This window comes from Trichosurus vulpecula, chromosome 2, assembly GCF_011100635.1.
Source record: "Trichosurus vulpecula isolate mTriVul1 chromosome 2, mTriVul1.pri, whole genome shotgun sequence".
Lineage (NCBI taxonomy): Eukaryota > Metazoa > Chordata > Mammalia > Diprotodontia > Phalangeridae > Trichosurus > Trichosurus vulpecula.
The window spans coordinates 397,789,558-397,816,222 of record NC_050574.1 but is presented as its reverse complement, the minus strand read 5'-3'; the positions used below and the strand labels follow the sequence as shown (position 1 = coordinate 397,816,222).

The following is a 26,665-nucleotide window of genomic DNA, read 5'->3' as shown; positions in this document are numbered from 1 at the left end:
GGAGAGAAAATGACCTCTGGCTATAAGATGAAGGACAATGCAGAGATGAGATGAAACATGAAATGGCTATTCAGCAGTTCTGCCAAATGCTTTATGTTTTGATGGTTTTAATTCTCAATTTCTTGGCAGAGTATTTCAGTAGCTATTACTGCTGATTGTTGGGTTTAAGTTTTCTGTCTCTGGCACACTTTTTTGTAGAGCCTTTTATGTAAAATATTTTTTTTTAAGGAAATAAATATTGACATAGTGAATAGAAAACTGACCATGAAGTCAGGAAGCCTTGGGTTTAAGTCCTGCCTTTGACATATACTGACTGTGTGACCCTGGGCTAGTCACCTAACTTCTCGAGGTTCTAGGTAATTCTCTAACCCTGTAAGTTGATGAGAGGTGATGGCCTACATTGATAAGGGGATAGTTTCCACAATGGAAGTTTACTATACTGATGAAATCACAGGTCCAGTGAGTATCCCAGTCTGTCTCTCATATCTGAATTGCATTTAATACTGGGTATCTTTCCACTTTTGCTTTTTGGGAAGACTCTAGACATGAACTGAAACTTAAGCTTTAAGTAAACTTTTCCCTCAGGTGTCAGGGTAGGAGTGTTTTTGTTGAGTCATTTCAGTAGCATCTGACTCTCCATGACAACATTTGGAGTTTTCTTGGCAAAGATACTAAAGTGATTTGCCTTTTCCTCTCCAGCTCATTTTATAGATGAGGAACTGAAGCAAGCAGGGTAAAGTGACTTGCCCAGGGTCACACAGCTACTAAGTGTCTGAGGCTGTATTTGAACTCAGGTCCTTCTGACTCCAGGGCTGGCGCTCGATCTACTGTACCACCTAGCTGTCCAGGGTAGAAGTATAAACTGCTAAAGAATAAGAGAAAAGGAGTCTAGCCCTCTCTCACCAGAGGCTAAAGTTCTCCAGGACTGAACTCAGTCTGTACTACTTGCATGGGTTCAGTCAAGGGCCCCTTAATGGAGAAGGATTGGGTGAAGCAGCCCTTGGGCCCGGTAGTATTTATACTGTCAGATCTGGCACATTAATTTTAAAACTGTGTGTAAGATGGATTGGATGGGGGAAAGAATGAAAGCAGGGAAACTGAAGTAATCTAGGAAAGCAGTAAAGAGGCCCCACGAGGTGTAGTGGTCATGTGCATGGAGAGAAAAGGATGGAATCAAGGGTTGTGGAAGTAGAATTGACAAATTTTGGCAACTGATTGGAGATGGAGGTGGGTACAAAAGGAAAAAGTCAACGATGATTCCAAGGTTGCAAACACAGGTGATGGGAAGGATAATGGTGCCCTCAACAGAAACAAGAACGTTTGGAGGAGGGCTAAGGACTTGGCTTTGAAGCTTGTTCTCTACTCACCATGCCAAACTACCTCTCTGCTGAGACAAACAAAATATAAAAAAAATAAAATTTCCTAAAACTCCAACGGGTAGTAGCGTTGGGAAAATTCACATGCTCCTCTGGCATTAGACATCATCCTATTACATCTATAGTCATTATCTCTTCACATTTTTCTGGATGTTTAAATTCTTCCCAGATGATCTAAGGAAAAGAAGAAAAGCAAGAGTGATGTTTTGGTACGTTATTGGAAGCCTCATAAATGGGTAGTAGTTTCCCACTTGGAAGTCACTTTTCCTCCTATGAAAATATCGGAAAAGGTTAATAATACTAGGGACCAAGAGAAAAGATCAGAAGTGCTGAGAAAGGCAGATAGCCCTATGTGATCCCTGAATTGGGGATCGGAAGAACTGGGTTTGAGTCCCAACTCTGTCATGTGGGCCTTAAATGTAACCTCTCTGGACCTCATTTTCCATGTCTGTCAAAGGAAGAGGACATGTGATTGATAATATCTCCAGTGCCATATAGTGGAAACGGCAGGGTTTATTATGAGAAGACCTGAGTTCCTAATTCTGGATCTACCATTTATTACCATTGTGATGCTGGGCAAGACTTTGGACCTTTCTGGACCTCAGTTTCCTCAACTGTAAAATTAGGTGACTTTGAAGGTCCTGTCCTATTCTAAATCCATGATCCTTAAAGAACACTGGGTGTGGTGTTCCAAGATTCTATGAGTTGAAAGTGCAAATGACTTCCAGTCTTTGAATATTTTTTCCCCTGGATCACTCCTTTGCCTTATATACCATGGGCAAGTCTGTTCATTTTTCAGTGCTTCTTTAAAGCTATCTCTGAGATGCTTGTCTGTATTAGTGGAAGGAGCATTCACACTGGGAGTTCCCTACACTGATGAAATCACAAGTCCAGCCTTATTATCCCAAACAAAACCGCTCATTTGGTTCCTTATGAGATGAGCCGCTTTGCATTATTGTTTAACTTGTGATTTAAACAACTCGGTTACTAGCTTCTTCAAGGCAGAGGTTCTATTTTTTTTTTTGATTTATTGTATCACAGAATTTCAGTTGAAAGAGATCTCAGAGACCTACAATCTTAAGGCCACACATGGCCCTCTAGGTCCTCAAGTGCAGCCCTTCGACTGAATCCAAACTTCAGAACAAATTCCCTCAATAAAAGGATTTGTTCTGTTAAACTTGGACTCAGTCAAAAGCTGTACCCAACGACCTAGAAGGCCACATTCTCGTCCTAATTAGTCTGGGCCTAATTCTAGTCCAACCTTTGTCTTAAAAATGGCACCTTGATGGCATGATGGTTAAGGCCTTGGACTTCATCTCAGGAAGACCTGAGTTCAAATCTAGCCTCAGACACTGTTATGGTAATTAAGGAGGGACTTTTTTTTTTTTTTTACTGTTTTCTCTTTTGGAATGCTGAGGTAGTCAAGTCCCTTTGATGAGTTTTGACTTTGAAATGTAATGGCAAGCAAATCAGACTTTTTGTTGTCTTTGTTTTGGAGTGCTTCTCAGCACTAAGGAATCTTTGATTGAATGGGGAGACTTTGATGACCTGCTTATGTCAAGGGAAGGCCCAAGTCATGTGGGTTTGAGGTTGTGATGCCCTTTGACCCTGAAGAAGTGTATGCAAACTCAGAGGTTAGCATTTTGCCTTTGGGGGCACAATCATTGAAAGAGTGTTAGTGATGAGACTCTGGGTAACCATTGAAGCAGCCCCCCCCCCACCCCGCCTGCTTTGTAAAACCCAGAAGTTGGTGCTTCTCTAGTAACTATTTATTTCTGTTTACATTGTCTCCATTTGTAATTTCTGTTTGTATTTGCTCTGAAGTTCAGGGTGCTGACTTTTTCCCCTGAACTAAGTGAATGGTATATGTATGTTTAACGGAAGTGAGATTGTAAACCATTTAAAATTGCTTTCCTTAGAAAAGCAGATCAAAGAATCTGTGCTGGCAGCCATTCTATGTGCTGGTGTTGTTGGTCTTACACAGCCACAGCAGCTACTGGCAACATTGTTGCTACAGACACTTACTATCTGTGTGTCCCTAGGAAAGTCACTTAAACCTTTGTTTTCCTCATTTGTAAGATGTGGATAACAACAGTATCTATATCTCAGGGTTGTTGTGAGGATAAGATGAGGTAAGATTTGTAAAGTGTTTTGTAAACCTGTTGTGTAAATTCTAGTTATTATTAACAATGATCATTCTAAAACATCAGGATTTAGCTTGAAGACCTCTGTAATAGAGGTGTGGTTCATGGCCAGAGAGCCTCAATAGGAGTTTTCATGTGAAAGATGCTAGGGAGTTTCTTTCAGGAGAATTGTGATCAAATTAAGGAGAAATACTTTGTGGAGACAGATTGTGGAGCATGAGTAGACATTCTATAATCGGTTCTCCTAGGCCAGGGCTGTTCAACCTTAGGTTTTTATTGAAACAATAGACAGTATATTTTGATTTGCCATTTTAGTGAGAGCTCTGTGATGGATTTGACGCCTCCCTAGGCAGGTAGAAGCCATTCCTTCTCGTGATAACAGAACCGTAATTTGAATAACCTGGGGCCAGGAGGATTTGCAACCGGAACTCTTTGAATGGGTGGAGTGGAACCCTCTTTTCGGTTGAGGACGTGGAAACATGTCCTCATTTTCTCATGTGATAGATGGTAGTGCAATGTAAAGCATGATGGTTCTGGAGCTAGAGGAGCTGGGTTCAAGCCCTATCTTTGACCCTTCAAATCTGTGTGAACTTGAGTACATTTCTTAGCCTCCTAGGCCTCAGTTTTCTCACCTCTAAAATGGAGGTGTTCAATTATATGATCTCTGAGGTCTCTGCCAGCTCTAATTCTATGATACCTGTAGTGACAAAACACAGGGAGGCTTCTGCTCACTGGTGCCCCTGGTGTTTGTCACACAAGGCACTCAGTCTTTGTCCTCTTGTGGATTAGGTCAGGCAATAAACAAGGGCCCCCTTTCCCATGATTGCTGTTGTAGACAGGGAGCTATCCCCTCCTCCCATCTTCCTCAACACAAATGTCTATGTCTACTTGTCACAGTTTTTGAAGTGAAGATAGTAAATGGTATATAGCAAGGATGTCCTACCTGTTTATCCAGGTGATCACAGGTATTCACTTTGTCTTTAATCTGAGGAATCTGGGGAAACAACCTTTGCATGACAAAGTACCTTGGAAGAAAGAGGGGAGAGAATGAATGGAAACTGTACAAAATGACTCTTGTGATCTGCAAAATTGATATTGCTCTGATAAGGAAGTCCATGAATGCCAATGCCCTGCTGACCCATGGGATAAAGGCCAGAGAGGGTTCCATACAGCCCAGCTTTCCATCCAGCGCTCTGAACATTCTAGATACTTAATGACTCCCTTGAATTTAGGTTAGGATTCTAGAGGGAATATGTGTGAGAGGTAAGGGGATACAGATTGTATATCACAAGTGCCCTTCTATATTTAAAGGGTTAGGCAGCTCAAAGCTCTTTCTTGCTTTAGTCTGGTCTTAGAGAACAATATTAGCGATGTACCATTTTCAGGTTCAGTACACTATTCACATTTCATGACTTATTTTAAGTATTGTGGTTTTTCTAAAAAAAAAAAATTTCCGTTGTGATTAAGATAGGATTATTTGCATTCTGATCTGCATTCTAATGTGTGAATTTGTTTTATCATTTAGGGACAAAATTCTGCCTGTGGGCGCAACCATCCCCAGGTTTGTAATATGTCAAAAGCAAGTGGTTCAATTAATAGAAATTATTCAGGGTGCAAACACGTGCTCAAAATGTTTATGTTAATAATGAGGTGAAGAAATGTAGGTAGCAGATGTTTCCAGATGGCATGCTAGCTTTTGAGCAGTGCTATATTGCTAAACACTTATATAGAATGTGGTCCATTATGGCCTCTGCATCTTTGAATGTTGAATAGTTGAAACTATTCTCCCATGTGATCCATCATTCTAGTCTTATTGCGGAAAATGGGAGAGCAAAAGTCAGGAAAGGGATAACTAGGTGGTACGTTTTCTCTGAGCCTAATCCATACATTACAAATTATAATTGATTGATTTAGGCAAATTGACCTGTCAGAAGATCCTTCCTTGAAAATCTACTCACTGGGAAATATTTCAATATTTCAATGAATCTATGCTCTAATTTCTTATTAGGAAGAGAATACACTAACCAGCTGAAATGAATCCCTTCTATAGTGAAGATTGCGATTCATACTGTGTAATTCGTGTTTGCATTCTCCTATAAATCCCCCTAAAGAGGAATCTACCTGCATGCTAGAGGCCTTTATTATATTAGGCTATGTTGTCATTATTGCTAATTATAATGTTCTATTGTATTATAATATTCCATGGATCCTGGCAAAAGCCATTAGATTCTACACGTCACCCCTTGCTCTTTGTATATGACTTTTATAATCCTTTTCTATATATAATCCTTTTGTAATCATACATGTTCTCAAGAAGATCCCACATGTCTCTTTTAGTGAGTTATCATTAGTAATATGCTACAGCCTACTTGTGCCTCCTATCTATCGTTCTTTTGCATTTTGGAAAATCTGCAATTTTGATTCTTTAGATTTGGTGTTATTCTAAGATTTGCAGCAATATCAGTCTTCTAAAGAATATTGGAATAAGAAAGATCTATTTTTTTTTGTGTTGGGTGACAGACAGCATTGGAACATTGACTATAATAATAATAATAGCTAGCCTTTATAATGCTTTAAGGTATTTTACAAATATTATCTCATTTGATATTCTCAACAACTGTGGATTATAGGTCTATGACTACACCTATTTTTCAGATGAGAAAACTGAAGCAGACCTAAATTAAGGGATTTCTCCAAAGTAATATAGCTATTAAGTGTCTTTGGCTGCATTTGAACTCATGACTTCCAGACTTCAGCTTCCCACTTTGCTATCTAGTTGCCTATAAATAAAGATTTGTATAAAATATAATCAAATATGCTCAAAAACTTTGTAAGTGACACATCAAAAAAAAAGATAGGAACCTAATAAAAATGGTAGCATAGTTTTATATGTGTTAAATAGTCAACAAAAACATAAATGCTGCAGTCTGCCTCCCTCTGGGGTGGGCCCTGGCTGTTGCTGTGCCTTCGGCTGCAGGACCAAGCTGGGCAGGCAGCAACTCTGGTCCTCAGGGCAAGGAGGCCTGGTGGAAGGGGCTGGGGGTGGTGTGGACCAGCCCCTATGCTGCCCACAACTCCTATTGCACCAGAAGATATACAATATATATGGCACTTTAACCTTGACAAAGACCTGAAGTTTGCTTGTGAAAGTGAGCTTTGGGAGGATTATTGAGCTCCTTCACTATTTCTCTCAGAAGAAATTGCGTAGAAGCAAACTGAAAATTTGAAATATGCTCAAAGTGTTCTATGACATATCAATTGTGTTGGGAACAATTTTTCACTTTTGAAACAAATGTTGATAGTAGGACTGACTGTCTGATATTGAAATCATACCGTGCTATTAGTGTTTTCCAGTTTACAAAGTACTTTTACATATTACCAAGATCTCATTTGAGTTACAAATGAAAAAGAAATGGCAAACCACTGGAGTGTCTTTGCCCATAAGACTCCAAACTGGATCACGAGTCTGAAACGATTGAACAACAGCAAAATTCACAAAGTGCCTATCTAGTACAATGATTGTCTTTCTCATTTATTAATAAAACTTAATTACAAAGTGTTGTTACCTTTTAAAGATAAACATGATAATTAGTACAAGGACAGCTGTCGCAAATATCACCAATATGTAAATATACACGTACGTAGGACTACTTTTTGGTTTTTCATAACCTCCTGGAAAAGAGAAAACAGAAGAAAAAAAATCCCAATACATCTGCAACTTAATGAAACATTAACTATTTCAGTTTTTAATGAGTATTATAAGTTAGTGAGGAATTGTCCTCAATAAAAATGCACAAAGTTGTAATCACATTACTATTAAAACTATTCATTAGCTCAATGTTACTGATAAAGTTAAAACAAGCAAACAAACGAATATCTACCATAACATAATTTTATCGTTATCTTATAAGGTATAATATTTTAAAATCTTTGATTTTATATTAAAATGTTATTTGGTAATTGCAATACAACTAATAAAAATACGGGACATTCAAAACCGTGCTAGGCAATGTTTGATCAAAGGAACTTGGGAGATTTATTTAGCTTGGAGAAGAGACTTAGGGGGCTATAATCATTACTCCCACATACGGAAGGAACTTGAAGGAGAAGAGATATTAGATTTGTTTTTCTTAGCCTCAGAGAGCAGATCTGGATATAAGATTTAGTAACCATATTTTAAAGAAGTACTTAACAGCATGCCGTTTTCTTTTTTCAGAAGCAAGACAGACTTTATTTTTTTCTATTATTAGTCATGTTGTGAAAGAAGAAACAGACCAAAAGGGGAAAAAAAACCCCATAAAAAAGCAATTGAAAAACAGTATGCTTCAATCTGTATTCAGACTCTACCAATTCTTTCTTTGGATGTGGGTAGCATTTTTCATTAAGAGTCCTTTGGAATTAGCTTGGATCATTGTACTGCTGAGAATAGCTAAGTCACTCACAGTTGATCATCATACAATATTCTAGCATGCCATTGTAAAAAATAAATTTATTTAATAAACTTAAAAAATAAATTTATAAATTTTAGTTTTCACTTCTATAAGATTTTGAGTTCCAAATTTTCTCCCCATCTCTCTCCTCCTCCCACCCCAAGAGGGCATGTAATTTGATATGGGCTTTACATATACATTCATATTGAACTTATTTTCACATTAGTCTTGTTGTAAAGAAAAATTAGAACCAATGGGAGAAAGAATGAGAAAGAAGGGAAAAAAAAGAGAGAGAAGAAGAGCAAATCATATGCTTCAATCTGCATTCAGATTCCATAGTTCTTTTTCTGGATATGGACAGCATATTCCATCATGACTCCTTTGGAATTGTCTTAGAACCTTAGCATGCCATTTTTAAGAAGCAGTCTTTCGTAATGGAAAGAAAGGAAACAAACATCTATTAGGTACCTACTGTATGCCAGGAACTGTGCTAAGTGCTTTACAAATATTATCTCATTTGATCCTCATGTGAACCCTGGGAGGTAGGTGCTATTATTATATCTACTTAATGTTGAGGAAGCTGAGGCAGATAAAGTTTAAGTGACTTGCCCAGGTCACACTGCTAGTGTCTGAGGTGGATTTGAACTGTGGTTTTCCTGACTCCAGGCTCTGCTCTTTATCCACTGTGTCACCTAGTTACCAATAATACCCAAAATGTATGAATTTGTTTTCAAGAACCATAAAACATTTTAAGAAACCTTAGCATTTAAGGAATCCGCAAATAAACAGACAGATGAAGATCTACATATCATATTACTGAGAAGCTAGAAATGTGCCAGTGTATAGATAAAGCCCAGTAAGGGGTTAGAGGGCTATAAAAATTGGTAAAAAAATTTATAATATTATAGGAGACAGTGTACAAAGAATGAGAGATAATAATTCTCCTGCACACTGCCCCAAGCAGACTTCATCTGGTGTATCGTGTTCAACTCTGGGAACCATATTTTAGGATAAGACTCTGTCAAACTCAAAAGCATCTTGGAGAGGCTCACCCTGATGGTGAGAGGCCTGGGAAGGTTAGCTAGCATAGAGGATAATGACTGCATTCCAAGAGTCTGGAAGGATTGGCTGAGTCTGTAAGAGGACTTTTAAGTAAGTGCTTTTTCTTTCCTTAAATTAAAGTATAAATTTACCTGTTCACACTTTGTATCCTCTCTTCCCCTCCAGGAGAATATAAACTTCTTGAAGGAAGGTACTGGCATTTTCGCATATAGCACAGTGTCTTGCATGGATTAGGTCCTTTAATAAAGGCTTGTTGGATAAGATTAGAGAAAGATAGCCTTGGGGGGCGGGGTGGGGGGGGAACGGGACGTGGTAGCTATCCGAAAGATTTCTTATGAAAGAATGCCCCAGAGGATCAATTGACTGAAGCTACAGAGAAGCTGAGTGAGGCCAGATGGAAGAAAAAACTTGGTAGGCAAAAGGGGAGTGGGTTTCTTTGGGAGCTATGCCCATCCCTGGAGGTCTTTGGATCGAGGCTACGTACATGACTACTTGTCAGCATGGTGTGGAAAGAATTCCTGTTGAGTTATGGGTTGGAAGAGACGGCCTTTTCAACTCTTGTGTTTCTAAAGTCGTGCAGTTCTAGAAATACTTGGGAAGTTTGACTCAGATGTTACTAATGTTGGGTAGAAATCAGTGCTGGGTGATCTTTTTTTTCCCCACCTTTTTTCTTTCTCACTTGGATGAGCAAAGTTGAAAATTAGTAATCATAGGGAAAAGACAGTTTGAGGCCATCCCTGAGGTAAGCAAAGAATAATCAAATGATACAGGCTAAGAGTCAGAAAACTTGGATTCCAGTTCTACTTTTATCCACTGACTAGCTGCACAATCGCGGATAAATAACGTCACTTCTCTGTGCCTCAGTTTCCCTTCTGTAAAATGATCTCTAAGCTCCTTATTAATTCTAAGAGCCTATGACTCTATGATACCAGGTAGCTCTTCTTCATAAGAGGAACCAATCAATGAAAATAGAGCACTGACCTAAGAGAGTTGAGATCTCCAAGATAGCAAATTGACTAAGGCTGGAGGGGAAATTTGTGGAAAAGATCTTGATTGTACAAGCTACATGTAGCATGCCTGAAGGTCATGGTTGGATATTTAGAGATTTTCAAGGCCTAAGACCTGGAGATAATTCTTTAGTTGAGAGAAAGTAAAGGAGTTCTTGATAACAGAAAGTTGAAGCTAATTTGATAATAACTGATAACAGCTTTTGTTGATGCTGTTCAGTTGTTTCCGACTCTTTGTGGCCCCATTTGGGGTTTTCTTGACAAAGGTACTGGAGTGGTTTGCCATTTTCTTCTCCAGCTCATTTTACAGATGAGGAAAACAGAGTTGAATGATTCGTCAAGGGTCACACAACTAGTGTGCATCTGAGGCCAGATTTGAACTCAAATCTTCCTGACTCCAGGCCCAGTGCTCTATCGATTTCACCATCTAGCTGCTCAAACAGCTTAGTTAGTAAGAAAGGCCCGTACTTTTGAGGTGTGTGTATTTTTTTGTATTTCTTACTCTATATCATATCTGACCTTACTGATGTATAATGATTAACAATTGGTGTTTAATTAAATGATTTGTGTTCTTGCTTTGATAAAGAGGGGCTTCTTTTATTTAGAACAAGATTGAGAGTTTGAATTATAAGTTTGAACTCATATCTCCCAGTTTTTCACCTTGTGGTAACCCTAAAAATAGAAAGGATCACCATTTATCTGGTAGCAGCCATAGAAGAGTATAAAGGGTGTGTAGGTTGAACCCTGAAACATCTTAGTATCTCCCCCAAAAGTGGCTTTGCATTTTTTTTTATTGCATGATACATTCTTTTTCTGTTTTTGAGGCAATTGGGGTTAAGTAACTTGTCCATGGTCACACAGCTAGTAAGTGTGTGAGGTCAGATTTGAACTCAGGTCATCCTGATTTCAGGGCTGGTATTCTATCTACTGTGGCCCCTAGATGCCCAATATATTCTTTTAAATAAAAGAGTAAAATTCTGTGGCTGCCCATAGGCCTCATACCCCACCACATACTTTGTGATACGGTGATATCGGCTACCTTGCTGTTTCTTGAACAAGATGCTCCATCTTCCTGCAGTGGGCATTTTCAGGGGCTGTCCTCCATGTGTAGAATGCTCTCCGTCCTTGCCTCCTGCTCCTGGCTTCTCTGACTTTCTTCACCTCTCAGCTACAATTCCACCTGCAGGAGGCCTTCCTTCTGTAGGTTATTTTCAATTATTTATCCTGTGTCCAGCTTGTTTGTACATACTTATTTTCATGTTGTCTCCCCTGATAAGTTGTGAGCTCAGGGGCTGTCTTTTACCTTTCTTTCTATCCCTAGAACTTAGCACAGTGTCTGAAACATAGTAGGCACACAAAAAATGTTTATTCACTAGATGACTCCCTGATGGAATGTGCCGGATACGTCAATGGTAGGAGCTATCTGGATTGTAGGAACAATGCAGGAACAGAAGGGAGCAGCAAGTCTGGGTCTGTGAGGTTGCCTTTGAATTGCCAAAATGACTAAGGTCAAACAGATCACTTGTTATCATACATATACCGTATTTCCCCATGTATAAGATGCACCTTTATTTTGGGACCTGAAATTTGAAAAAAAATGTATTACATAAAGTTATTGAACTCAAGTTTTATTTATCGTAAAATTCATACAATAATATGATAAAATTCAAGGACCTTCTGCTCATAGCTTTCAGGCATCTTTTGGGCAAGTCTGGTGCATGTACACATGCTTAGTCCATGCTGTTTCATGAACCTGAAGCACCAATTGTGTCCTTTGAAATCGGTAACTTCTTTTCCATCAGCAATTCTTCTTGCCTCGTGCTGAACCATCTTTGTAGACACAGGAATTCCAATTGCCCTTTGCTCTTCAATCCATATCTTCAATTCTCTCTCTAAATCAGGCCATTTTGCTGACTTGCCTCTCATGGCCTTCTTCTGCTGTGGCTTTTTCAGTAGGGTTTCTTCTTCCTGTAGCCAGTCTTGGATTGTTTTCTCAGTTGGAGGAGGACCAAACTTACATTCAGCAGCACAATTTCCATTCACTTTCGCAAACTGGATCACTTTTTTTTTTTGGAGGAGGGAAGGAAAGGCAATTGGGGTTATTAAGTGACTTGCCCAAGGTCACACAGCTAGTAAGTGTGTCAAGTGTCTGAGGCTGGATTTGAGTTCAGGTCCTCCTGACTCCAAGGCCTGTGCTGCCCCTAAACTGGATCACTTTTAACTTGAATTCAGCACTGTACAAAAATCTTTTCTGAGCCATTTCTGGGCAGAATGTGGCAAAACATAACCTAATATACTGGTAACAAATGTGAAACAATGAGCGCAAAGACAACAAGCGCGAAAAAGCGGGAAATGCAAGTAAAAAATCTACAACTACCATATGAGATGCACCCAATTTTTAGACCCCAAATTTCTTGAAAAAGGGTGTGTCTTATACATGGGGAAACACGGGTATGTAAAGAAACAGAAATATGCTTACCAAACTCTATAGGTTCACTCCATTCACCCCAATTCCCATCTCGACGACTTGCTCTTATTTTCAAAATATGCTTTATTTCCATGTCATAATTTTGGAAGTCATATTCATTTTTTGGAGATCCTGGTATGTTCACCTTGGTTTAGGAAAAAAAAGAAAATAGGGGGAAAAACACATTTGTCACTGATTCTGTGGAATGAGGGATGCTACAGAAATGTCAGTTTTTTTTTAATGGCAACCCTGAAATCTTGAAAATGTTTTAGTGAGTATTTCCTCAATTTTGTGTTAAGATGTTTAAATAAAGGGTGCAATGTTGCAAATAAAATGTATACCTTTGCTAATTATTACATCTAAATGTATTTAAATACAATCTATACATTTATGGTATAATCTAAGTAAGTCCTTTATTGCTACTTTGCAATTTTTCTATACCACTCTTACTGCTCTGCTATGTCAGAACCTTCTCAAAACAAGGTTGGCACATGCTGATGATCAAGTAAGGCCCTGGGAAGGGAAGGAGCAATCCTCCATCTGGGGCAGGATATGTGGATTCTGAATAGAGAGGAAAATGAGCATGAATACAAACATCAGGGCCAGTATAGTACCCAAGGAACTCAAAGGGGCCTTGACATGTCAAAAAACTGAATGCCTTGATACTGAGAAGTATTTACGAGTGTAGGAGACAAACTGTAGGGAGTACCCAGGCACGGATTGTGTAACTCTACCTAAATCCCCAAAGACATTTTTCATCTATGTTAGTGGTTGATATTCTTTGCTGTCTGACCATGCCTCTTCTTAATTAGTGTGTGAACACACACTATGCCCCTTCCTTATTCACCAGGGTCCATCAGACTATGAGAGCAATATGTCATTCTACCATGCAGAACACAGTCTGGGACTTTAGGACCAGGGCTTGGTGGAACGTCATTGCTGGAAGCCCTCCACTAGTTCTCAATGTGCATATTTTGTTCCCAGGTTTTCTGATCAAGTCTATATCTGTTCCAGTTTTCTAGTGCTGGAAGTAGCCCATAACCTCTCTGAGTCAAGTATACCCTGAAAAATATATTATTACTGCCCATCCACAATTAACAGAGGAGAGTAAAGTCTCTGAAGACAGATGTTGGGGGTCAAGATGAGCCTGTCATAACAAAAACTAATGGAACACTGTAGAGATGCGGAGTATGGAAACTACTCCCAGCCAATCTCTCTTAGACACAGAAATGAGAACTTGAGTGATGGGCAAATTATCTATCACCTTTTCTGCTGATTCCTAGAAAGGTTACTTAACACAGAAGTTTCAGGGATCAGTCAACCAACCATGCAATCAATCAACCTGCAGGAATTTATTAAGCACCTGCTTTGTGCTATGCATTTTCTCTCATGAATTCCACCTCCTCTACTCCTCTCTACTCACACCTCAACCACTATAGTCCAGGTCTTCATTATTTTATGCCTGAACAATTGTAGCCTCATAATTGACTAGAAGCGGGTCTCTCTCCTCTCTTCCCTGTTTTTCCACATAGCTGTCAAATAGATATTCCCAAAGTATCTGTTTCACCATGTATGCCACTCCTCTGTTCAAGATATTTTGGGTCTTCCCCATTGTTTTTAGGTGAAAGCACAAACACCTTTTTGGGGCATTTAAATCTCCTTACCTTCTGGATCTAGCGTAACTTTCTGGGTTAATTACACATTACTCTTCCCTCATGTACTCTATGCTTAAGTCTACTTCAATCAAATGAGATAATACTTGTAAAGGGCTTAGCACAGTGCCTGGCACACAGTTGGCATTTAATAAATGCCTATTCCTTTCTTCTTGCCCTTCCCCTACTTACTGTTCCTTATACTAAACATTCCATCTTCTACCTTCATGTTTTTATGTAGGTAAACCCCCATACCTGGAATACTTTCTCTTTTCACCTCCAACTCTTAGAACCACTGGATTCCATTAAGGCTCAACTAAAATACCACCTCCTCCAGGAAGCCTTTCCTGATTTACACAGCTGTTAATGTCTGCCTCTCCCATACCCATATATTCATTTTATATTTCTCCATGTACATGTTGTATCTCCCTTATAGAATGTAAGCTTTTTGAAGGCAAGGACAATTTTCATTTTTGTCTTTACATATCCAAAGTCTAGCAAAGTGACTGATGATCAAGCTAATTGATTGGTTGATTGATTAATATAAATATATGTATTTATGTATATGTATACACATGTATCTATATCAATGTCTATGTCTATGTCTATATCTATCTACCATCTTGAGAAAGTCTCACAATCACATATTGTATCATCCCCTCTTTGAGAGCGGCGTAGCTATTTTCAGTTTTATTCTGCGTGCAAAAGTTTATAGATCAGATGGCAACAAATTTGAGTGATTATTTTCTAATTTCAAGTGCACTTTGACATCAAATCACAACAAAAGACCTAACTCACCTCATCATTATGAGTGTACTGCAAGTCCTGTAAAAAAATAGCAAGAAAAAACCTGGTAAGTACTTTTACTCTGAAAAAACATTAAAGAAGTATCTGGCCGAGTCTCCCCTTTTGTGTCCTGGATGGTACTAGCAACAAACCTTCTTGAGTTAGAGGGCTAACTGCTTCTTCTCCAGTCCAAAATTCAAGAGCATGCCTGCTTTATAATTGTGGACTGTGACTAACGGTTTACTGGTAAATGTTTGACAACTGGCTTTCTAAAAATATGACACATTTTTAAATTCAATCTGTATTATCATTTTTCTCTATCACTTTCTTAAGTCTAGAAATCAACAAAACAGTAAATCAAGCTCTGATTTGATTTTTGAGGTATAGATGCTAACACTGAAAATTTTAACAATCAGCTCCCCCTAGTTGCTTTGAACTGGCTCCAAAAAAACCCTAGGAAGACCCAGATGCCTCCCTCTTTGACTACCCTTTTTTTGTGACTCTGCATATGAGCTTGATCTTTGGGCCTTGGCATCATCTGAGCCTGACCTCTGTTCAGGAGGATTATGGGGATACTGTCTCTCCATTATGTCAAATCCTCATAAGACCTGAAAGGTATCCCTTTACAATTTTACCATAGTGAAAGTAAAGGTGTGTCTCCTCTTCAATTTCACACAACCCAGATTTTTATTTTCCTTTATTTGTTAAACATTGTATCAAAATAAGGCATAAATATAATAATAGTTAATGCTCATATGGTACCTAAAAGTTGAGAAATAATTTTATGCATATAATTTCATTTGATCCTTACAATAACTAGGAAAAAAAATCCTTTTATTATTGGTCCTACTCTACAGATAGGAAAGCTGAGACAAACAATGTGACTCACCTAGGGTCACACACCTGTTTAGTACCTTAGGTAGGATTTTCAATTTAGAGCTTCCTGACTCCAAGGCCAGCAATCTATACCACTCAGCTGCTCGAGGTCTCCACTCAGGGCATGTAGTGACGGTGTATGGCTCTCTGTTGCTGCTAGCAGCCTGCCTAGGTCTCTAGAGTAAGATCCATTTGTGTCTATTACCAAATCTGAGTCACTGTAGGAAGGCCTAAGAGAGAGAGCTATGTTATTGGCAGATTCTCTGCTGATATAGATCACCTTGTCTAGCCCAGTCTGCTAAGCTCGTGTCCTCTTTTGGTGGTTACAATCCTGGTGTGTTTGGCAGGGTGGGGCTGTACAATTGTCATGGCTCTATGCCTGGATGAAGTAACAGCATCACCTCAAAGTGATTGAAAGGCCGGCTTTGGAGTAATAGTCAAATTCTGCTCCTGACACTTAGTTGCCATGTGGAGGACCAAAGGTAAATCATCTAGCCTCTCTGAGAACAGATTTCTTTTAATTTTTAAAATGGGAAATAACACTTGGTAGTACCTACCTTAGAGATATGCTATAAGAATCCAATCAGATAATGTATATAAACTGGTTTGCAAACCTCAAAGCCATATACAAATGTCAGCAACATCAAATATCGGAGGAAAAAATTCTTCCAAGGCCTACAAAGTCATATTAAAAAACCTGAGACATACATGGCTTAGCAGAATCGTGTTGGACCTGTGCATTTGGGTCTGGGCCTATGGCTTAGTACAGTGTCTTAACATATGGTATATACTTAAAAAATACTTGGTAATTGACTCTACAGTCTTATTGGGGCAAAGTGGGACTTTACTGAACATTTTCACCTGTGTTTTTGACACTTCGAAAAATATTAATAAAAATTCAATATTACATTTGGATATTGTGTTTTAACCCTTCATAGAGCTTTAAATAATGATAGTTGGCATATATACAGGGCTTTAAGGGAGTGGCTTACATATATCATCTCATTTTATCCACACAGCTCTTGGAGATAGACACTATCACTATCTTTTTTTCTTCTTTTTATGAATGAAGAAACTGAGGATGGGAGAGGTGAAATGTCTTGGCTGGGGTCACATAGTTAATAAGTGTCTGAGGGGGGACTAGAGCTGACAGCAAGTTCAGTACTCTATGCACTGGGCCACTTTTTACCTTTGAATCTGATTGAATTATATTTAATCCTCATAGTAACCTTATGAAGTAGGTCTTAATATTCCCCATGACCTAATTTGTTTTCTGGTTTCCACTTTTAAAAGAAATATGTTGGTCTACTTGAAGCATAGCATAGTTATAGCCTATAGGAAAAGCAGAAAGAATAAGAAACAAGGGGTTCACATGGTGCAGCCTTCATCTAATTGGGTAACAAGAGAGCTCCTGCGGAGGAGGCAGACCAGAAGTGAAGGAACTGCTTCTCCAGCATGTGGAGGGCAACTATGGCATTTGGAACTAGCTTTTCTTTCTTTCTTTCCTTCCTTCCTTTCTTTTCCTTCCTTGCTTCCTTCCTTCCTTCCCTCCTTCCTTCCTTCCTTTCTTTTCCTTCCTTCCTTCCTTCCTTCCTTCCTTCCTTCCTTCCTTCCTTCCTTCCTTCCTTCCTTCCTTCCTTCCTTCCTTCCTTTCCCTTCCTTCCTTCCTTCCTTCCTTCCTTCCTTCCTTCCTTCCTTCCTTCCTTCCTTCCTTCCTTCCTTCCTTCCTTCCTTTCTTTTCCTTCCTTCCTTCCTTCCTTCCTTCCTTCCTTCCTTCCTTCCTTCCTTCCTTCTCTCTCTCTCTCTCTCTCTCTCTCTCTCTCTCTCTCTCATCCAAGGAATTGAATAGAAGGAAACCCAACAAGTAATGAACAAATCCCATATCTAACATTTTACCTTGGATTTCCTTCAGACCACTGGTGCACATTCACACAGAGAAGGAATCACAAGTAAAAAGTAGTATAAACAAAGAAACATTTCAAAGCATCTCATACTTACCTGTTTTTGTATAAAAAGCTGGTATTTAAATTCAGCATCACCAATACGAAGTTTTGTTTTGGGTTTCAGCCACCGTATGAGACAATTTGACTTTGAGCAGTTCACAGTGATATTAGATGGTGCAACCCAAATTTCTGCAACCCAAAATTCCAAGATATAATACAAATCAGAGAAGTCCCCCTAAATATATTTTCCTTGCTCCTTTTGATAAGCCTGACTGGACCACCATATTCAATTGTAAGAAGCTTGTGATTGGGATTCATCCTTGTACTCTTAGCACCTAGACAATGCCTTACATGTAGTAGTTTCTCAATAAATGTTTGGTGAATGAATATATGTGATATTAATTCCAGCTGCTTGCCAAAATCTGACAACAATCCTCCCTTCCCTCCTTCCTTCTTTCCTTCTTTCCTCCCCTCCTCCCTCCTTCCTTCCCTCCCTTTCTCCCTCCCCCCTTCCTCCCTCCTCCTTCCCTCTCTCCTTCCCTTTCTCTCTCCCTCCCTCCCTCCCTTCTTTCCTTCCTTCCTTCCTTTCCCTTTCTCTTTATCCATACAATTATTATTCACCAACTCCTCAATCCTCATCCTTCTTGGATTCTCTCTAACATCAGACATGCAATCACTCTCTATTTCTGGATATTCTTTCCTCTCTGGGTTTTCACAACACTGCTTACTGGAACATTATCCATGTTCCACCCCCTGTAGATATACTCCACAGTTCTGTCCTGTCCTGGGACGTTTCTCTCTCTCTCCTCTCTCTCTCTCTCTCTCTCTCTGTCTCTCTCTCCTTTCTCCTCTCTCTCTCTTTTCTTCCTTTCCTCCCTCCCCCCTCTTCTTTTAGTAGCTTCATCCACTCCCCTATGTTCAATTATGTATCTTTACATAAATGTCTCTGAGATCTATCTATCCAGTCCTGGTCTCTCTCCTGAGCTCTAATCTCACATCATGAACTATCTTTGGGGCATTTCGAACTCTCAAAATCAAATAGAACTCATCTTTCCCTCAAAATTTCCATGAATTAAAGAGACTTTATTATTTCTTTCAAGGATACCACCATGTTTCCAGTGTCACGTAGTTGTGACCATGGCATCTTCCTGTGCAACTTATCCTTTCTTATCCCATATATCCAATCACTTGCTAAGCTTTGTCAATTCTAACTCCATGATAGATCTCAGATTTGCCCCTGTCTCTCACATGGCCACTACTCTAATTCAAGGTCTCATTATCTTTACTTGGACTAGTACAACAGTGTCCTAATTGGACAGTCTGCCTTAAGTCTCTCCCCTCTTCAATTCAGTCATCATGCATCTACCATGTGGTTTCTTAAAGTATAGTTATGACCATGCCACGATCCTGCTTAATAAACTCCAGTGACTCCCTATTGTCTCTAAAGATCAAATACAAAGTCTTCTGCATGGCACTTAAAGTTCTTCACAGTTGGATTTCAATATATTTTTCTAGGCTTGTTATTTATTATTGCCTTCCTATACTCAATGGTTCAGTCAGATTGATTTTCTTGCTGCTTCCTCATACATAGAACATTCCATCTCCCGAATCTTTTCTCTTTCTTTTTTTGGTGAGGGGGAGGGAGGAAGGCAGGGCAATTGGGGTTAAGTGACTTGCCCAAGCTCACACAGCTAGTAAGTATGTCAAGAGTCTGAGGCCAGATTTGAACTCAGGTCCTCCTGACTCCAGGGCTAGTGCTCTACTCACTGTGCCACCTAGCTACCCCACTGTCTCCAGAATCTTAACACACAGGTTTTCCCCAAGCCCTAGAATCTACTCTCTCCTTATCTCTAGCTCTTAGAATTCTGAGCTTCCTTCAAAGTTCAGTTCACGTGTTACCTCCTACATGAAACCTTTTCCTTATCCACCTCTCCCTCCAGGGGTTACTGTCATCATCTCAAAACTACCTCATTTTTGCTTTTCACATATTTTGCATATACTTATATGTATACATGTTTTTCCAAATAGAATGTAACTTGCTTGAAATCCAGGTCATTTAAATTTTGTTTTTACATCCTTAGCAGTTAACTTAGTTCTTGGCACATAAGAGGCTCTAAATAAACACTTATTGGTGGTTTGATTGCTTCATCAATTTTTTCAGCCTTCCCTAATGCTAGAAAATAGTGGTAGCAGCTAGGAATGACAGATGGAATAAAGGTTGGGCTCTTTGACAGCAGTGCCAATTATGGCAAGCTCCGTGAGAAGAATTGGCACCAGAATATCTCTAATTTGTCCTTAGAGTTCAGATACCCAAGTTAATAAAAGTCAATAGGGAGCCACTGGCATTTACTGATCAGGACAATGGAATAGTCATAGGCATGCTTTAAGAAAATCATATGGTAAATACATGGAGCCTGGATTGAAGAAGGGATAAACTTAAGGCAGAGAGCCCAATTAGGACTCTGTGGTCATAGTCCAGGTAATTAGAGTGGTGGTTGTGTGAGTAAAAAGACAGAGACAGATTGGAGATGTGTTGTGGAGTTAGAATTGACAAGGCTTAGCAAAGGATTGGATATATGGGATGAGAGAGAATCAGCTGCACGGGAAGATGCCATGGTTGCATTTTTGCCAAGCTGAAAAGAAGTCCTGTATTTCATTGACCAAAAACTTGCATTTCATTTGATAAATCCTACATGTTTAAGTCATTCAATATGTTATCAATGTTGTAACCAGAATGGCCTTTGTTTTCTTTGAGTGACTCAATTTATCTCAGTGAGCTTTACTAGGTGCTAAGCCCCGGGCCCAAACCCCATTAAGTGTTAACCTAATCCATGTGGATGTGAACCTCCCAGGGTCCTAAGGGGAGGGGCCAACTCAAGAACCAATCACCAGAGCCTGAGCTCTGGTGATTCAGATGATGTTTGATGATGTCTGAAGCCCTATAATAAAGGAGGACAGAGCCATTTGTGTAGGGCTCTGGAGATGGTGTTGATGAGGACACTTTGGGCAGCTGTAGCTAAAGAGCCCTCCAGCCTGTAAACCCGGATGTTGAAACTTTGTTGAACTCTGGTAACTATGTGTGGGGATTTGAATGAGACAAAGTCTGTTGATGTTTGTAATTTGTTTGCATTTTGTTTTGAAGTTCAGGTGCTGGCTTTTTCCCCCTGAACTAACTGAATGATATTTGAATGCTGAATTAAAAGTAAGCTCGTCAACCCCTTCACCTTGCTTTCCTTAATTAAGCAGATCAGAAGAACCTGTGCTGTTGGCAGCTTTCTGGGTGCTGGCTGTGGGTGAATCTTATACTCCTACAGAAGCTGCTGGCCAGATTGTTGAAACAAATGTGAATGTGTCTTTTGACTGTTAATGTAAGGTAAGATCGTATAGCTTGCTTCTCACCTATTGAAAGAAGTGAAATTGTACCAGAACACAAATTACTGATTTCCCTTCTTTTGCTGGTACCAGTTACAAGGAAGTAACCTTTGCCTCTGAATCCATCAACTTTATCAAAGTGACATCCAACGTGCCTCTTCTGGGAATCTTTTATGTAACTAGGACATTCTCTTTCTTGTTGTCTCCTGCAATAGACCAAAATACCTCAGATTAGTGGGATATAATAGCTTGCATCATAATTCTAATGATTTTCATTTACAGTTAAAACTTACTTAGCATTCTGTGAATAAAGGTAATATTGGACATCATTTGGAGCAGCTCTGCCTACTGTCCAAGTGCAGTTCATGAACTCGACATTGTAAACATGACAGGAGAAGTTTTTAGCAGCGGTATCGTCTCCTAGGTAGATACAGAAAGGACACAAAATTCATTTTGAAGTTAAAATAAGATCTGATACCTGTTCTTGATGGGAAACAAAAGCAAGAACGTAATACTAAGATTTCTTACCAGTATCATTAAAAATAAGTTCTTTTTTGGATGTGTTCTGATACATAGTCAGAGAATCTAGAAACATGGCTTCATATCTCAAATTACAATTAGAAAAGCCACAGCAGATTTTCCTGATATAGTTCTTGTCCTGAAAACAAAACCAAAAAAGAAAACAGCACATTTACGTTAACTATTAGTAGAATCAAGGGATGGAGCTTTACCCCGTTCCTAAATATTATTTCACCTTGTTGAAGTTGTCTTGCTATGAGTAAATCATGTTATGAAACTTAGTTAAAGATACAGTTTTTCAAGGATGTGTCAGATTTCTAAGCGGCTGTTGATGAAACCAAGGATGGTAAGTTATATATGACTGAAAAGGTCCTTGTTAACAAGCCCCTTTTTAATAGATTTCTTCTGTCATCTATCAAAGGGGTGGCTAAGTGGTGCAGTATATAGAACAATGGGCCTGGAGTCAGGAAGATCTTAGTTCAAACCCAGGCTTGGACACTTGCTAGCTGTGTGACCTTGGGCAACTCACTGAACCCTAATTTGCCTCAGTTCCTCATCTGTGAAATAGGGACACTGAAGAAAGAAATGGCAAACCACCGGTATCTTGCTGAGAAAACTTTGTCTGGGGCAGGTAGGTGGAGCAGTGAGTAGAGCACTGGCCCTGGAGTCAAGAGGACCTGAGTTCAAATCTGGCTTTAGATACTTGACACACTTACTAGCTGTGTGACTTTGGGCAAGTCACTTAACCCCGATTGCCCTGCCTCCCCCCTCCAAAAAAAAGAAAGAAAAAAATAAAAAAAATAAAACTATGTCCATGGGGTCATGAAGAGTTGGGCACAACTCAACAACAATAGGTATCAAAAACACCCATTTTCTATTTGATGAGACCAATAAAAAAGGGAAATAAGACATGAAGCCATGCTTACCAACACTGGTGAATTGTGTGTTTTCATTACATCTGTGGGCATTGTGATGTTGTCACTGTTGTCCCAGGTTAACTCCATTTTCCTTGGATCTTTTTTCAGGGTTGTGACTGATTGACCTGGTACTTTGGCTGCAAGTTCTCCAAAGGATTATTCATTGAGGTTTTAGGTCACAAGTTCCCCCCTCTTCTTTTCATTCCTGATTTTTTTTTTACCTTTGCCCTAGGATCTCATTCTCTCCTGCTTCCTCCAAAGTCCTGACTGCCTCTCTAAAATTCCTTTCTCCTTCATCCACCATCTCTCACTCTTTTTTTTTTTTAAAAATTATTTTTAGTTTTCAGCATTCACTTCCACAAGCTTTTGAGTTTTAAATTTTCTCCACCTCCCTCCTCTCCCCCCTCCCCAAGATGGCATGCAATCTAACATAGGCTCTCTATATATGTTCTTATTAAACATATTTTCACATTAGTCATGTTGTAAAGAAGAATTAGAATGAATGGGAAAAACCATGAGAAAGAAAAAACAAAACAACAAAAAAAGAGAAAATAGTATGCTTCGATCTGCATTCAGACTCTATAGTTCTTTCTGTGAATACGGATAGAATTTTCCATCATGAGTCTTTTGGAGTTATTTTAGATACTTGCAGAGCTGAGAAGAGCTAAGTCTATCAAAGTTAGTTATCGTACAATGTGATTGCTACTCGCTTCTCATTCTTTACACCAACATTAAAATATGCCCCAATTTCACTGATTCTCAAAAATCAGTTCTTGCACTGAACGAGCTCCTCTTCACATACGCGTGCAAGAAGCATGCCTCATTCTCTTAGTACTCAGGTTCTCACTCCCTTAGCTCTCCTCCACTCTGCCTTCCATTCTTTCCACTGCATATATCTTTCAAAATCTTTGGTGACTTCTACATGGCTAAAATTAAAAGAAATCCTTTATAATTGCAAATCTGCTTAACTTTGCTGAGCTTTTAATGTTATTCACCAATTAGATCTCAAAGTCCTCCCTAACCTTGGCTTCCAGGGTGAGGTTCCATACTGTAATTCTCTCTTTTGATCACATATTGGTCCTCTTTAACTAATCTCCAAGTGGATGACCTCTCAGGTCTCTGTCGAACAGTCTAAAGTTCCCAGTTTCTGGAGAATGGCATACCTGTTGTGTGCCATTGCTTCTGCTATAGTTTAGACAGGCTCACACTTAAAGCATCTCCTTTCTGCCCAATACTATACCCAGTTGCTATGCTCTGTCCAGCTCATGCTCGACTATATTTAAATGATTTCTCTAACTAGGAAGCATTTCAAATCTCACATGGCAAAGTAAAAGTTGTTTATCTTTCATCTGTGCCCTCCCCCCATTACCCAATCAATATTCCTATCAGAGTTGGCAACACCACCTACTTTACCAATACCCTCCAGTAAAAAATCTTTGTGGCCCAAATTAACTTTTCCTTTCCCTCTTTTTTGGAGGGACTTATAAATGTGTTGTAGAAAAATCACTCAAAGAGTAAATAGGCTTGCAGTTTTGTCTTAAAGCTGTGTGTTCTTGAGAAAATTTACTTAAATTCTGTGTGTTTCCAAATAGATATGCTGACACATGGTCTACTTATCTAGTCATCTTCCCCCAAGGTTAAAATTAGAGAAAGCATTTTAATAAGTACAAATTGTTATCAACATAGAAGATATTCTTTCTTGAACTCCCCAAATTCATCCTCTTTTCTACCATACTAAGAATACTTGAAGTATTCTTTCTACATAATATAAATGTGATCAGTTTATTAAAAGTAGGCATTTGTTCAATGATCACACAATTATTGACTGAATTCATGGCTACTTTATGGATCACTCTTAGGTTAGAAGCTCTAAGAGATAGGCTATGAATTTAACTTACTGTTTATTGTGTTAGGTGTGTTAGATCTACATATTTTTGTTTGTTTATTTTATCTACATATTATTATTTGTCTTCAATCTTCATCGGTTGCTCTCTAATGAGTTTGCAGTTAAGCACATCTCACTTATCGGGTAGCTACTGATACCATAAGTAGCGCTAGATGTCTTTGCTGAAATATATCTAGCAAATAAGTGAAGCCAGTTGAAGGCAATTCAATAAAGTGGACCTGTGCTCAGCTAGGCATGGTGGTATACATGTTTGGTCCTTGCTGCTGGGAAGGCTGATGGACTGTTTGAGCTCTGAAGTTCTGAGCTGCAGAGGATTCAGTTGCTTAGATGTCCTTACTAAGTAGCAATATGGTGAGCATCCCAGAGTAGAGGGCTACAGGGCTGTCTTAAGGAGGGGTTAGAAAAAACAGGAAGTTAAACCTTCTATGCAGCAGTCATTACTGGAACTGGTTTTATGAGTGGCCTCCAGTTCGAGACTGGGTGAGATAGATAAGGAAAGAGAGTATCAAATAAATAAAATGAAATAAAGGAAACTGCTCAGATCTTTGCTGATGTTCCTGGGAACACTCAACTAAAGTTGCTTAATTATAATCCTGTGCTCACCCTCTTGTTTCTGTGTCAGGCAGCATGCTGAGGTCAATAACACTGATGTCCAAACCAAGACCACGAGATCAGCCATGGAGAAGGTCTTTAGGAGCAGAACTGGGGAAGTGGAAGAAAACAAACATTTATCAGCATATCATGAGATTTTTAGAAAATCTGCTTCCTTATGTTTCTAGCCATGAGAAGTACTGGGGACAATACCCAGATAGGCAATTCAGGATAACTTTGGATTAAGGATCACATGCCCCAAAGCCCAGTGTTGGTTTTCATTGTGAGAAATGACTCCATTTATTTTGTGGTGAAGTAGCGTGCTGGGCTTGAAGTCAGGAAGACTCATCTTCAAGACTCACCAAATCTGGCCTTAGATACTTCCTAGCTGTGTGACCTTGGGCAAATCACTTAACTCTGTTTATCTCAGTTTCCTCATCTATAAAATGAGCTAGAGAAGGAAATGATAAACCATTCCAGTATCTCTGCCAATAAAATCCCCCAAAGGCATCATGAACAGTTGGACACAACTGAAATGACCAAACAACAGCAGTGTTCTCTTCACTCATTTTCAATAGCTTGAAAGTAGAGGACAACAGTGAGTACTTGGTTGGTGGATGATTCAACTCTGACAGATGGGAAAAAGAATCTGAATGCTTTCTCGTTTTATATTGATAATAGAGAAGGATTTCCACTTGCATGATACAGGCTGTACCACAGAACTGGACTCTATTACAAAATGAGTGTTCTGTACTGTTAAGTCATGAAGACAAGCCATGGTGCATTTCAATTGTATCTGAAGGTTCTCACATAGACCCAGTCAGAATTTAGCTGTTGGAACCCCTTAATCCCAGATAGGATAATTATAGGTTATTTATGAGTCAGTGTCACCAACCAAAGACCAGGACTAAAGGTAGATGGCTCAACTCCATTTTTCCTGCCTCCAGGAATGAAGTTTTCTCTGACTAGCATAGTTCATATTGATAGATCCTTTTTCAGAATTATAGAAACATTTACTATCTATTCCATTTATTTAGGCTCATAATAAATGTATAACATGGGCAGCAATTGCCCCTATATTTGTGGGAGCTACATATGAATTCTTACAAGGAAAGTGAGGGACGAGGTATAAGAAGGCTCACATATATAGTTTCATCTTCAACCCAGAAGAGAGTAAGGTTCCAATATTACCAGTCCCTCACCCCCATTTATTTCCTCTGTATTAGTTTTTGTGACCCATATTTATGACATAATTGCTCTATTTTTCTTTTTCCTACCCAATTTTGGTTTTTAGAATCACCCCATCATATACAACTCAGGCACAGCTTTTCTTTCAAACTACTTTAGTAATGCTAAAAATTTTAAGACCCTATTGCTAATAATAACTAATAATTACTGCTAAAAATAACATTTTCCTTTATCATAAGTAAACAGTTTGATCTTAATCATGCTTTGTAATTTGTCTTTAATGATTTCCTTATATTTCTTCTCGATCTTTTATATCAAGTTTTCCATTGAGTTCTGGTCTGTTTGTTACAAATACCTGAAAGTCTTTCAGTTCATTAAATGTACATTTTTAAAAATTCAGGATCATACTCAACTTTGTTGGGTAAGTTA

At 39.0% G+C, this 26,665-nt stretch overlaps 1 protein-coding gene across 1 annotated transcript; it reads right to left on the bottom strand.

The window, feature by feature from the left end:
- Positions 1-798: 798 nt before the first annotated feature.
- LOC118837246 (granulocyte-macrophage colony-stimulating factor receptor subunit alpha-like) lies at positions 799-25,826 on the bottom strand. The gene is made up of 12 exons (XM_036744163.1): positions 25,748-25,826; positions 25,061-25,159; positions 22,561-22,697; positions 21,644-21,773; positions 21,409-21,535; positions 21,143-21,321; positions 17,799-17,932; positions 14,937-14,963; positions 12,499-12,631; positions 7,087-7,192; positions 4,464-4,545; positions 799-1,550 (listed from the first exon to the last, which is right to left on the bottom strand). Exons 1-12 carry the CDS (start codon positions 25,824-25,826, stop codon positions 1,482-1,484), a joined length of 1,302 nt encoding a protein of 433 aa, XP_036600058.1. The 3' UTR covers positions 799-1,481.
- Between the last annotated feature and the right edge of the window lie 839 nt (positions 25,827-26,665).

Excerpts from the sequence above, each read along its gene's own strand:
- LOC118837246 (XM_036744163.1), bottom strand. The coding sequence starts at position 25,826 with ATGGCTTGTCTTCATGACTTAACAGTACAGAACACTCATTTTGTAATA. Across the intron at positions 22,698-25,060 it reads CCTGACACAGAAACAAGAGG|AACTTGCAGCCAAAGTACCA; the intron begins GTGAGCACAGGA and ends AATCCTTTGGAG. Across the intron at positions 1,551-4,463 it reads GTGATCACCTGGATAAACAG|ATCATCTGGGAAGAATTTAA; the intron begins GTAGGACATCCT and ends TCTTTTCCTTAG.